General features: G+C 45.2%; 1 protein-coding gene across 1 annotated transcript in view; it reads left to right on the forward strand.

The window, feature by feature from the left end:
• Positions 1-12,161, forward strand: part of arhgef10la (Rho guanine nucleotide exchange factor (GEF) 10-like a) — a 119,903-nt gene that overhangs the window by 87,442 nt on the left and 20,300 nt on the right. Inside the window, exons 21-23 of the mRNA XM_056436584.1 lie at positions 5,365-5,451; positions 10,369-10,571; positions 11,384-11,541. Coding sequence (XP_056292559.1) covers positions 5,365-5,451; positions 10,369-10,571; positions 11,384-11,541 — 448 coding nt within the window. The remainder of the gene's footprint in view (positions 1-5,364; positions 5,452-10,368; positions 10,572-11,383; positions 11,542-12,161) is intronic.

The raw sequence follows: 12,161 nt of genomic DNA on the forward strand, positions 1-12,161 counted from the left end.
AAACAGTCAACATGGTGCAAGAATGTAAACATTACATTTACAATGGGATAAAATAAAAGGATAACAGTGTAAGTGTGTGTTAAATATTAAATACTAAGTATAAAGAGGTGAAGAGGTGCGCTAGGAAATTGGAGGCTGTTGAGTTTGGTTCCAAAAGAAGTAAAAGAAGATGAAAATAATTACGTAAACCGGGACAGCGAGACCTGAGTGTGTGTGTGTGTGTGTGTGTCTGTGTGTGTGTGTCTGTGTGGGTGGGTGTGCGTGTGTGTGTATCTGTGTGTGTCTGTGTGTCTGTGTATCTGTGTGCGTGTGTATGTCTGTGTGTGTGTGTCTGTGTGGGTGTGTGTCTGTGTGTGTGTGTCTGTGTGGGTGTGTGTCTGTGTGCGTGTGTCTGTGTGCGTGTGTATGTCTGTGTGTGTGTGTCTGTGTGTATAGGTGTGTGTGTATGTCTGTGTGTCTGTGTGCGTGTGTGTGTCTGTGTGTGTGTGTCTGTGTGTATAGGTGTGTGTGTATGTCTGTGTGTTTGTGTCTGTGTGTGTGTCTGTGTGTCTGTGTTTGTGTGTATGTGTGTGTCTGCGAGTGTGTGCATGTGCGAGTGTGTGTGTGTGTCTGGGTGGGGGGTGTATGGCGACACAGCGAATTTGCGTCCCATTTGTCAGGCGCGTTGTCGTCGCTCAGCGGCGTCGAGACGCAGAGGGACGTTAATACGACGGAACCTCCGAGCGGAGTCGTGAATATGAAGTTTCACGACGTCGGACCGATGCCGGGCGCCGGCTCCGAGCCGCCACACGCAAAGCAAAAAGAAAGACGCTGGCCAACTTCATCCCACTTATTGCTGATCTGAAGTGTGAGCTCAGCCGGGAGGAGGCGGGGGACTCGTTACGCTTATTAAATTGAGGCGAATGTCCTGAGCTGGTTTTTAATAATCAGCCGAGGGCCAGATGGCGCCGCCTCTCAGGCACCTGATGCACCGAGAGTTACGCAACACTTCGCACGCGCACGCCGACTCAGCGCTTTCTTTCAGACGGTTTCATCTTATTGTGTCCCGATGACTTTGAATGCAACGCGGGGCCAGCGGGCGCAACAGGTGGTCGGCCCTTTGATCTCCGCGTGCAGAAATTACAACATTTTAAAATCGCGGGGTCGACATCGAGCTCAAGAAATCATGAAAATGAAAAGTTCCAACTGTGATCCATGTCGTCCTTTTTTTATCCGCTTCATTACGCGACTGTGACGTACGGATAACGAGCAGACAGCGTTGGGCTGTCCCCGTAGAGTCGTGTCATAAGTGTGTGTGTGTGTGTGTGTGTGTGTGTGTAAGAGCTTATGTAGACTACATGCTGTGCAGTGTGTATACACACTCAGCTGTATCGTCATTTTTGGAGGAATGCAGCTTGCGGTGCTACTGAATGATACAGAGATGTGTGTTTCTCCCTCACAGAGATATGAGATATGAAATATGAACACCTGTCAGTGTGTCGCAACACAACAGCAACGCACACCCTGAATCGATGCCTCTTATGAACACTTATTGCACAGGACTCTTGTATTTTATTGCATTAGTGTATCTTTCTTAATGGGATCTATTTATCTTTTTCCCTTTTCAGGCAAAAAGGCAATTTTGAAAAATACCAATATTGGTTCAAATTAGCTAGTTACCTCAAAATGTGTGTATCTGTCAGATAAACTCTGATTAAAATACAGAAATTTTATGTTCACGCGTCTTCACGATGAGGTAATTCTGTGTGTCGGTCGACTACTGCGTCCACAACGTCACTCCCTATTTCGTCCCAGATGTTTGTGGCCTTATATCAAAAGTGTAGAATAAATATGTTTTATTGTTCCCTCAACATTTCACACAGGTAACTATGGAGGACAGGAAATGACTTAAGTATAAATTAATAAATGCGTGAATAAATGCAGGAATAAATAAATGAATGCTTAAATAAATGTAGAAATAAATAAATACAGGAATATTTAAATAAATGCTTGAATAAATGTATAAATAAATAAATACAGGAATATTTAAATAAATGCTTAAATAAATGTATAAATAAATATAGGAATAAATGAATATAAGTTATACCTATACCGCCCCAGCTCATTTGCATACAAGGACACATAAATACACGCATAAATAAATTAAGAAATACATGTGGACACATGAATACAGACATAAATAAATGAAGGAATACAGAAATCTAGAAATAGATTTATTAAATGATGTCCTGTTTAGGTATAACTTATATTGATTGATTCCTGTATTTATTTATTTATTTAAGCATTTATTCCTGTATTTATTTATACATTTATTTAAGCATTTATCTATTTATTCCTGTATTTATTTATGTATACATTTATTTAATCATTTATTTATTTGTTCCTGTATTTATTCATGCATTTATTTATTTATTTATACGTAAGTCATTTTCTGTCCTCCATCTTCAGTATTTTTCTTTTTAAAAGCCCTCAGTTGAATGCTTTGTCTTTGTTGGACATCATAAATTACCTTTATGCAACACCACACCTGCCAGTGGGAAGAAACAAATGATGCAAGCGTGTGAAATTCTAATGTATTACTTATTTCAGAGAAACGTTTGCCGACAAGGTCAAAATAGACAAAACCCTCTCTGAAAAGCTTATACACCACATACAATACACTCAGGAATGGACAATTATTATTTAAATTCATTATTTAATTATTACATTTTATTTATTTATTTTTCCATTTTTTTTCTTCATTATTTGTCATTATTTTTTATGCAATATATTCATTATTATCCTTATTTCCCCTCTTTTTTTACTTTTTTTTCTTGGGGTGAGCACCATTTGATGTTTGTTGTTCTCGGACCTGAATATCAGGTGAACCAACACATACAACTGAAACATTGACAAAGAAAGCGACTCTATGAAAATACATATTGTTACGATGTTGAAAACTACATTTAAAAACAGTGAGTTAAAAAAATAAAATAAAAGTGCGTCATGATAAAATCAATAAAGAGACGGCGCTCTCGCGTCGGTGGCCTGGTGGTTACCTCCGCGTTACTGGCGATTTCCTCTGTGTGTGTGTGTGTGTGTGGGGGGGGGGGGGGCAGCACCAGTTCAATTAATAAACAGAGGAAGTTTTCTATTAGTGCTCGTTAGTGTGTGTGAAAGATTGTCGGTCTGTGGAAGTGGGGGGAAGGCGGTGTGAATGGAATTAGAAAAAGAGAATAAAATAATAAATGCGGTTATATTTCCTAACACACAGCACCTCTCCGGACAGACCACTTCTACGGTGATGGTATTTTTTGATTTGATTTTCAGCGTGCAACACAAGTGCAATATATAGTATTTGCTTAACGCGGCGCCTCATATACGAGGAACTCTTTCCAATAAAGAGAATCCATTACATAAGCACGGCGGAGGCCAAACAATGCAGAGGCTTGGCATTGATGATATTATTTGGCCCCCGGGTGGCTTCTAATGCAAGGGCCCCGTTTGAATAGCGGTTGTCACGAATCTGACACACACACACACACACACACACGGGCACTGTTTAAAGGAGTGAGTGTGTTAAACAGGACCGCCGATTGACTTGGAGGAAGCCGGGAGCTCATTGATTTTTCTCGGCGGAACCCTATCAGCCTCCCGATGGCCCACCAGAGGGTCTTCAGCCGAAAACAGGGTTTCCTCTCCGCCCGTCGAACCGAATTCCACATTCACAGGTTTTCAATTAATCCGCTCGGGCCTTCGCCGCCCACGCCGCGCCGGTCTCTTTGCTTTAAAAGCAGTCCAGTAAGTGAACGCCGGCGGTGCATCGATCACTTCGGCGGGAACACGATCCATCCCCGTCTCCATCGAGCCGTTCTCACATGAAGTGTTTGCCGTCGAGAATGTTCCGTTCCCAAATGGAGGATACGGACGGCGTGTTCCGCGATAACCACCGCGGGGGCGTCGCGGGTGTGGAGGATCGTCCGGCGCCGCTTCAACGTTCCTCGGCGATGAGAGGCCGTCGGCTGCATAATAACGCACTTCCTGCGACGCTCCGGAAGGACGTTTTTTTCCTTCTCGTATCCCGCATCACATTTTGTGAAAGAAAGAAGAAGAAAAAAGACACAGACGGATGAAAAAGAGCCGGCGTGAAAAAAAAAAGGAGAGAAAAAAAAGAGTGAGTGATGAGTCGTCGGGGAAGGAGAAATGGGAAAGTGGAGACTTGATCGATGGAGAGGACGGAGCCGTACGTCTGCGTGCTGAATATGAATAGACAGAGACAGGAGGGGGGGGGGTCCTCTTTTTGTTTAGTGTTTACAAACACACGCAACGAGAGAGAAAAGGGGGAGGGGCCCCGCAGAGGCTGTAAATGACCCGTGATTGACGGTCGTTAAAGACGAGCGGTGCTCATCGCTGACCCTCTCCATCCATCCCCACCCCCCCTCCTCTAAAACACACCGCCACCCCGACGACAACAACAACAACAACAACACTGTTGTGCCTGTCACGTGCTCCACACTTTGCGGTCCACACACCAACATCATAATCATTTCCTACCAGATGGACTCCGCCGGTTGGAGGAGCAGCTTTCGCCACACGGGGGTTTGACGCCTCCGCCACTGGCGCTCCATCCCTCCGTTTCAGGGCAGCAAATCTGCGATATGTCTCCGGAATATAAATGTATCCCCCCTCTTAATAAGATATTGGCTCCTTTTATAGATAATAGATGGTCGAGTCACTGCTTCCCGGACCGTTGGGGGTTTTTCGTTTGTTTGTATCACTGTTTTTCTTCTAGCGTCTGACTATAAGCCAATAAGATACAATCTTCACGGTTAATTTTAATATTCTGTTGAAATATATGTAAGAAAGACGTTTAAAATAGATGTAACTAGAACGGGCACTCGGTAGAGCGCATACCTTCGCATATCACAAGATTGGGCATTGAATTATGAACATTTTGGCATTAGTTGCATGCCAATTGGATACAAATTTAACGCGCTATGGTAAAAAGAAGATTTTGACCTTTTCGTGACCTTTGACCTTTGACCCGATCGATCCCTAAATCTAATCAAATGGTCCCCGGATAATAACCAATCATCCCACCAAATTTCATGCGATTCGGTTTAATACTTTTTGAGTTATGCGAGTAACATGCATACAAATAAATAAATACACGGCGATCAAAACATAACCTTCCTCATTTTCAATGCGAAGGTAATGAGTCAAGCCGGTGTTTCCACAGACTCTATAAGTCCTTGTAGGCCGAGTTGAGGCCCAGAAAAGTGAGCCGGTCCGGGTCGGTTCTGTGGATCACTGAGAAGTTTTTGGTTTGGTGTCAGTATTGAGCCGTGACAAACACTAAATCAACATTCATCTTGTCCGCCGTAGCTGGAAGCCGCCATCCACAACCCGGTCCACTGTGCACTGTTGGGCTTCTCTGCAGCGAGCACCTCCTTACCGCAAGGCTACTTTTGGGTAAGTACACACACACACACACACACACACACACACACACACACACACACACACACACACACACACACACACACACACACACACACACACACACACACACACACACACACACACACACACACACACACACACACACAGTTAAATGCCAAATACCTGAAACAAATGACAGGGCAAAACAATGCATATTCACAGCTGCTGATATACCTTTAACACAATTACCACGACCGTTAAAAGGACCTTTTCCTCATTCTGCTCCCGTTCATTAAAAAGGCAGAAATAAAAAATAATAAAAATGTGTCTGGAGGCTGAGAACGGGGCCACGCGCCATTTGTCTCCGTAAAATGTCGCCAGGAAGCTGTGAATTAATACAGTGCCGTGTAAAGGCTAGTGGTGGGTAACTGCTACGGAGTGTTTTATGACGAGTGGGGCAAAGTGTGCCGCCAGACTATCACATCACAATCCCCGGGAATTTAGCTGGGTCGGGGAAAAGGAGAGGGGGAGGGGAGGGGAGGGGGGAGATGATGCAGAGACTCTAAATCTCTAAATTTCAATTGTTGTTCCCTTTTCTTTTTTGGGGGGAGAACGTGGGCACATAACAGATAATCCTCCTTTCGACCTAAAAGCTAAATCCAGTGCAGGCCCTCAGATGGCGAAAAGAGATATGGTGGAGCCGGCATTTAGGGTATCTAGGGCATTTAGGGTATCTAGGGCATCTAGGGCATCTAGGGTATCTAGGGCATCTCGAGCAACTAGGGTATTACATTACATCACATGTCATTTGGCTGACGCTTTTATCGAAAGCGACTTACAATACTGTTACATTCATTCACTGTAGACGCAGCTACAGGGAGCAACTCAGGGTTAAGTGTCTTGCTCAAGGACACATCGACTAGGGCGGGGATTGAACCTCCAACCCCCTGATTGAAAGACGGAATTGCTACCCACTCACCCATAGTCGCCCTGTATCTAAAGCATCTCAGGCATCTAGGGTGTCTAAGACATCTAGAGCATCTAGGGCATATAGGGCATCTTCGACTCTTTCAGCCTCTCTGAGAGCACTTAGTTTAACAGAAGACTTGAACGTCCCTGAGCTCGTCCTCTCAGACATTCAGAAAATGCATGCGGTAAAGCGAGCGAAGGCCAGCGTCTCAACACCACAACAAACCGCATGCAGATACATCTGTAGAGAGCAGACTTGGAAAAGAGCTGAACATGATCAAAGTTGAGACCAGTCTCATTGGATTGGATTCAATCTATTGTCATTGCACAGAGTACAGGTGCACAGGCAACTAAATGTAATCTCTCCATTTAACCCATCCTCAGTTATTAAGGAGCAGTGGGCTGCAGTGATGCGCCCGGGGAGCAACTGGGGGTTCAGTGCCTTGCTCGTGGGCACTTCGACTTGCAACTAATGGGGAGAGCGGGTATTGAACCGACGACCTTGGGGTTGCAGGACGACCCCCTTACCCCACTGAGCTACAACCGCCCTCATGTCACTTAAAGACAATGTTCAAGTCGAGTCTCAATTCCGTCAAGCTTTCAGGTCTCTGAATGCCGATCATCTGGCCAGAGTTTTACTTTAAAAGGATCAGACATGATCACAAGTTTGATGGAGTTCTGTCCTTGTTCCAAAACACGTCATTGTTCTGCTGCAGAGAAGATTGAGTCCGGCCTTGTAACTCCGCTGGGTGATGGAGAGGCGATAGTGACTCACTGTAGCGGACGGACTGCCCTCAGCCCAGAGAAGAAAGGAGCAGAAAGTAGTTTCTGTCTTTCTGAGACTTTACGAGGTCATCACTAAACGCATTCAGTTTAAATTCCAGGTAATTTCAGATGAACCTTGCCTCAAAAAATTTATCTGAAACTCAAGAGGAGGAAAATATCCGCGGTTTACCGAGATGAAGCGTCGCTCGGTAAACAGAAAAACGCACCTCGCCGTTGAAATATAATTGCATATTTGTATTTTGGAGGCAGTTGCAACAAAACCACTTTGCAATTCAATAAACGTGAAAATGCGTCCCGGTCGAGGCCAAAGGACTGACGCTCCTTCGCGGTGACGAACGCTATCGCGTAGGAAGTCTCCGATGGAATCCGACAAGTTTGTCTTGCTATAGCGATAAGGCTAATTTCATACTCGCTGTCGCAAACGTGCTCAATCTCTCTCCGCCGGACGTTCCTGAGAACCTTTTGGAGGAACCAGCCGGTTGGGAATCTCGTCAACGGCCCGAGGAACATTCTTCTCTTTTTATCGCCCTTTAAAACGTCTAAAATGATCAGGTGCTTCTTGGTGGAAACGTGGGTTTTAGCCCCGGAACACGGGAGGAATCCCTAAACAGCGTCTAGCACATGTATCAGTTTAATAGAAAGAGGAGCGTCTGTATTCTGGCGGTATTAAAGATCGTATCTTCAAGATTCCTCAAACCTTTCCGATACCACATTACCTCGATGCCGCCTTTTCGCTTTGGTCTTTTCCTTGAAGAGTCCACATTTTTCAGCGGTTTTTCATCATGAACGGAATTCAATTCTCCAGTCGGCGTGGACTTAGCGGGAAACATTCCTGCTAATTCAGAAGTTCTGGAGACTGACCTTGCAAAACGGAGGACACTCGAAGCACATCTGACCTTCGAGCTCGGGGAACGTCGATCGATCGTCGTCGATCGTACGACGGAAAACCAACTGGTGCCCGAGCTCGAGAATAATCGTGACGCCTTGCCTCCATCCAGCAGGAATAATTAGCGGCTGAGCGTTCCCGCCCCCAGTCGGTTCTACACCTCCCTGGCAGGCTTGTCAAATGAGGGATGACACTAATCACGTTAAAGTGAGATGTGCTACGGGGATTTCTGTGCGCTTTGATCAGAGTAATGACATCGTGCCTAATCAGCCTGAGACCACCGTGTTTCACTGTTTGCCCTCACCTCCCTCGTCCCACTTTCCCAAAAAAACATCCTACTTTAGAGTGGAAAGATCACTCTTTCAGTCCACGTCCTCAGACCTTGACCTGAGATCTTGGGAAGGAAACGGATTGCTTTGTATTCTAAAGCCAGCCGAACAATCAAAGACGGGCTCACATCCTACGTTTTCCCTCTTTTTAATCATTCGCGGCACGCGGCGGCGACGGGGGGAAGCTCGGACCGCGTTCCCAGTACATCGACAATCTGGGGGCCCTTTGCGATTTTGGCCTCGTCGTGTGGCAAATACAATCGAGGTGAATGTATAAATTGTGGAAGGGGGGGGGGGGGGATTTCTATGCCTCCGGCTTCTGGTTGCACAGAGTCCCTTGAAGCGTGTTGTTTTTGGGCTCCTCGCTGCAAGATAACTCCTTCCCCCTATCTTCTCCCCCCCCCCCTGTGCAACAGAGAGTTATTTGCTCTGGCTTCGTTCTCAAGAGCCCGCGGGATCGCTCCTGTCCAGATTCTGCACGCCGATACAAATCAAACAAATGATTGCATGCAAATAAGGGTGAGCGTGGCAGGAGAGAGGAGCTAAAGACTATATTTAGCTGCCGTCACATTCGCCGCCGTCGGATTCATCCGGGGGAACACATCTTCGCTGTCGAGCAGCGAGCCGCCCTCCGCTCTCTTTGTTCTCCGGAGGAGGACGTTGTTTTTTTCTCTCTCCCTCTGGACGTCCACCGAGGCGATTAATGACCGAATGAATTCATATTGAGAAAAAAAAAAGCACAGCTGCACTTTAATTGTTTGGGAACGGGAGCGACGCCACCTTAATTGGAATTGCATCGCAGATAGGTTGCAGGGCTCCGCTGCCGTCTTCTTTTTTTTTTCTCCTCGCCGTTGGCTTTGACGGGCTTACACAAAGGCCAATATAAATGCGGCGCGCAGGAAATCAAGCCTCTATTGAGGCCGACTCTGCCCCGGGAAGCTCGGTATGATTGCCGGAGCTTTTTTTCTTTACTTTCTAAGGTTTCTTTCTTGTTTGTCAGGAAGAGAAAACCAAAAACAAACAATGTCCTCCCTCTTCAGAGAGACACGGACGTCTATCTACAGGCGTCGAGTGGTTGAAACTTCCGTGCAAATTGAGCCACTGAGAAGATCCCGGCTTTCAAAAAGGTCGCCCGGGGGCTTATTTGTTGGTAATGAGGGTCCAGTGCGACCTTGGAAATGCTAATGTCAAACGTCAGTCCAAACTAAAGGAAAGAATAAATAAAAAAAGGATGTTTTTTGTCATCGTGAACTGACTCCAGCAATACATCAACCTCATTATGTTCTTTTTTTCCCCCATTAAAAACAGCAACAAGGTTACGGAAACAAAAACAAGTATGGCAGCCATAGAAATACAACGAATAATATGTATTTTTTAATCAACACATTCGTAAGCTGATCTCGTAAACACTGAACAAATGAAAAATACCTCGTTGATAAGCAACTCGGAGCCTTTTCGGAAATGTACGAGAGCTGAATTCTGTGAGTACGTCTCTGGTTTAAAGGGCCAGTACACCTTTATTTAAACATGTTTAATTTGAAATAAGACTCTCCGCTGATGAAAAATAGATTGCAGACTTATGAGAAATGTTTGATGTTGCGGAGATGACACTGTGAATCCATTACGTAACGTGTTTAAAATTCCAAGTGATATCCCCCCCCCCCGCCCCCCCCCCATAAAAAAATGACTAAAAACGACAAAGGTCTGAAAAAGGAGAATTGTTTTGAACTTTTAGAGAGAATGTAGAAGGTAGAGAGTCACATTATCCTCTAACCTCCGTGATGTCGTTAAGACGGAGAACGCACGGCCCGGTTCTGCTCTCTCTCTTCACCATCTGTCTCTCTCTTTATTTTTTTGTCCTTCTCTTTCAGCAGAATAGTTTATTACCTGTGGAATTAGGATTCAGTCCATTGGCGTAGCTTAACAAGAAGGTCGTGACCTTTCACAACCAGGTGTCTCCCCCCCCCCCCCCTACAGGTGGCGGGTGGAGAAGGTTCCAATGGGCAGATCGAGATATTCTCCCTCAACAGACCGACGCCGAGGACCGTCAAGAGCCTGCCGGTCGGCTCCACCGTCCGATGCCTGGAGTACGTGCCGGAGCCTTCGCCGAGCGAGGAGGAAGTCCACAAGGCGCCCTCGGGGATCGGCGCCAACGTTTGCGTCGGCTTGGACGACGGACGGTGAGAAAAAACGATCCCAACAAGAGAAACTCACTTTTTTATTATAATATTTTGTGGTGAATGAGGTCAAACATATGAAAGAAATGAAAAAGCACAACGTATAGATCTTGATATTCTCCTCTTCCTCCGTGAAGCGTCGTCTCCTTTACGATCCTTTGTGACGCTCCTTTGATATTTCAAACGTTATAGATTCACTCGTCAATATTTCCTCAAAGCAAGAAAATCAGATTTGATGCTCAGATCACAGTTTCAGATCCAATGAACCCCTCGACCGCCTCCGCCGTGAGCCGGCGGGTTTAATCTCAGTCTTTGTTGTCGTTGCTGTGAATAGATTGCTTGTTTCAGAATATTCTTGGATTTAAAGCTTTAGCCACTCCCCCTTTTCCCTGTCACCCTCCATCACGGCTCTCTTTAGTCATTTTTATGAGAGCGTAAATCATGTATCAGCAGTTTTATTTTCTCCATTTGCTGACTCATTGTGTTTGAGTATCAGTGTCCGTCCGGGGAAACGGCAAAAAAAGACCGTAATGAAAAAAATAAATTATAATAAAAAGTGATTTCAGCAGTTTAGGAAACTGTCCACTCTGATGCCGCTTAGCGTTGTGTTTTCCGGCGGAGGAAAAACCAAAAGCCAAGAGCACTCATCGCTCTGAAGGAGACAATAAGACGCAGCAGAGCTCAGATCATCGTGAAAGACAAAGTGGCTGCACACACACACACACACACACACACCGCGCTGCCGTTGAATCGCTCTCGTCATGTCGAACGCCGGCCCTCTGTCACGCCGGGCTCGTCTGCTCCTCTCCCTCCAGGGTGCTGGTGTACGGCAGCGTGGACACGGCGGCGCAGTGCCTGCTGACCCTGAGCAACCCCGAGGGCTGCCCCGTGCTGTGCCTGAAGCACGCCGGCCGCTTCCTGTTCGCCGGCCTGCGGAACGGGAGCCTGATGGTTTACGGGAGAAGAGACGGCGGTAAGGGGGCGGGGCCATTAGTCATGTGGTACAGAAGATAATTAAAGACGCCAAAACTGTCAATGGATTTCTGCCAAAGCAAATCAAACCCAATTAGTTAAACAGGGTGTATGACTTTAACAATATAATATATTTATTATACTTTAGTTGCTTGTTTATTGATGTTTCACATTCCTTCATAAGCAAGCTTTTTTTTTCTTGAAATTGACTAATTTAAATTTGGACCTTTTGACAAAAGTAATTTTTTCCTGCATAAATAATAAGCGCAAAATACATTTGACTGTTTCCACGCAGTATAAGTTCACGACTCTGCAGTTTGCATCTGTTGCTTTAAAAAAAAAAATATTGTTGAATAATTTTGCCAACAGGTACGAGATGTGTGAATTCTACCAAATCAAACCCAATGGGAAAAAATATTATTATTATAAATATTATTTTAACACTGTAATATATTTCAGTTATTTATTGATGTGAGGTCATCAGATGTTTTCACTTCCCTTTTGCTTTTGTCAACGTGGCGTCCAAGCTTCTTTTTTTTCTTGACTAACTTATTTTTTCCTACATAAATAATAAGCGCAAAATACGTTTAAATAAATTCTTGCCTCCGCTCTGCAGTAACG

The sequence above is a fragment of the Pseudoliparis swirei genome, chromosome 18 (assembly GCF_029220125.1).
Source record: "Pseudoliparis swirei isolate HS2019 ecotype Mariana Trench chromosome 18, NWPU_hadal_v1, whole genome shotgun sequence".
Classification (NCBI taxonomy): domain Eukaryota; kingdom Metazoa; phylum Chordata; class Actinopteri; order Perciformes; family Liparidae; genus Pseudoliparis; species Pseudoliparis swirei.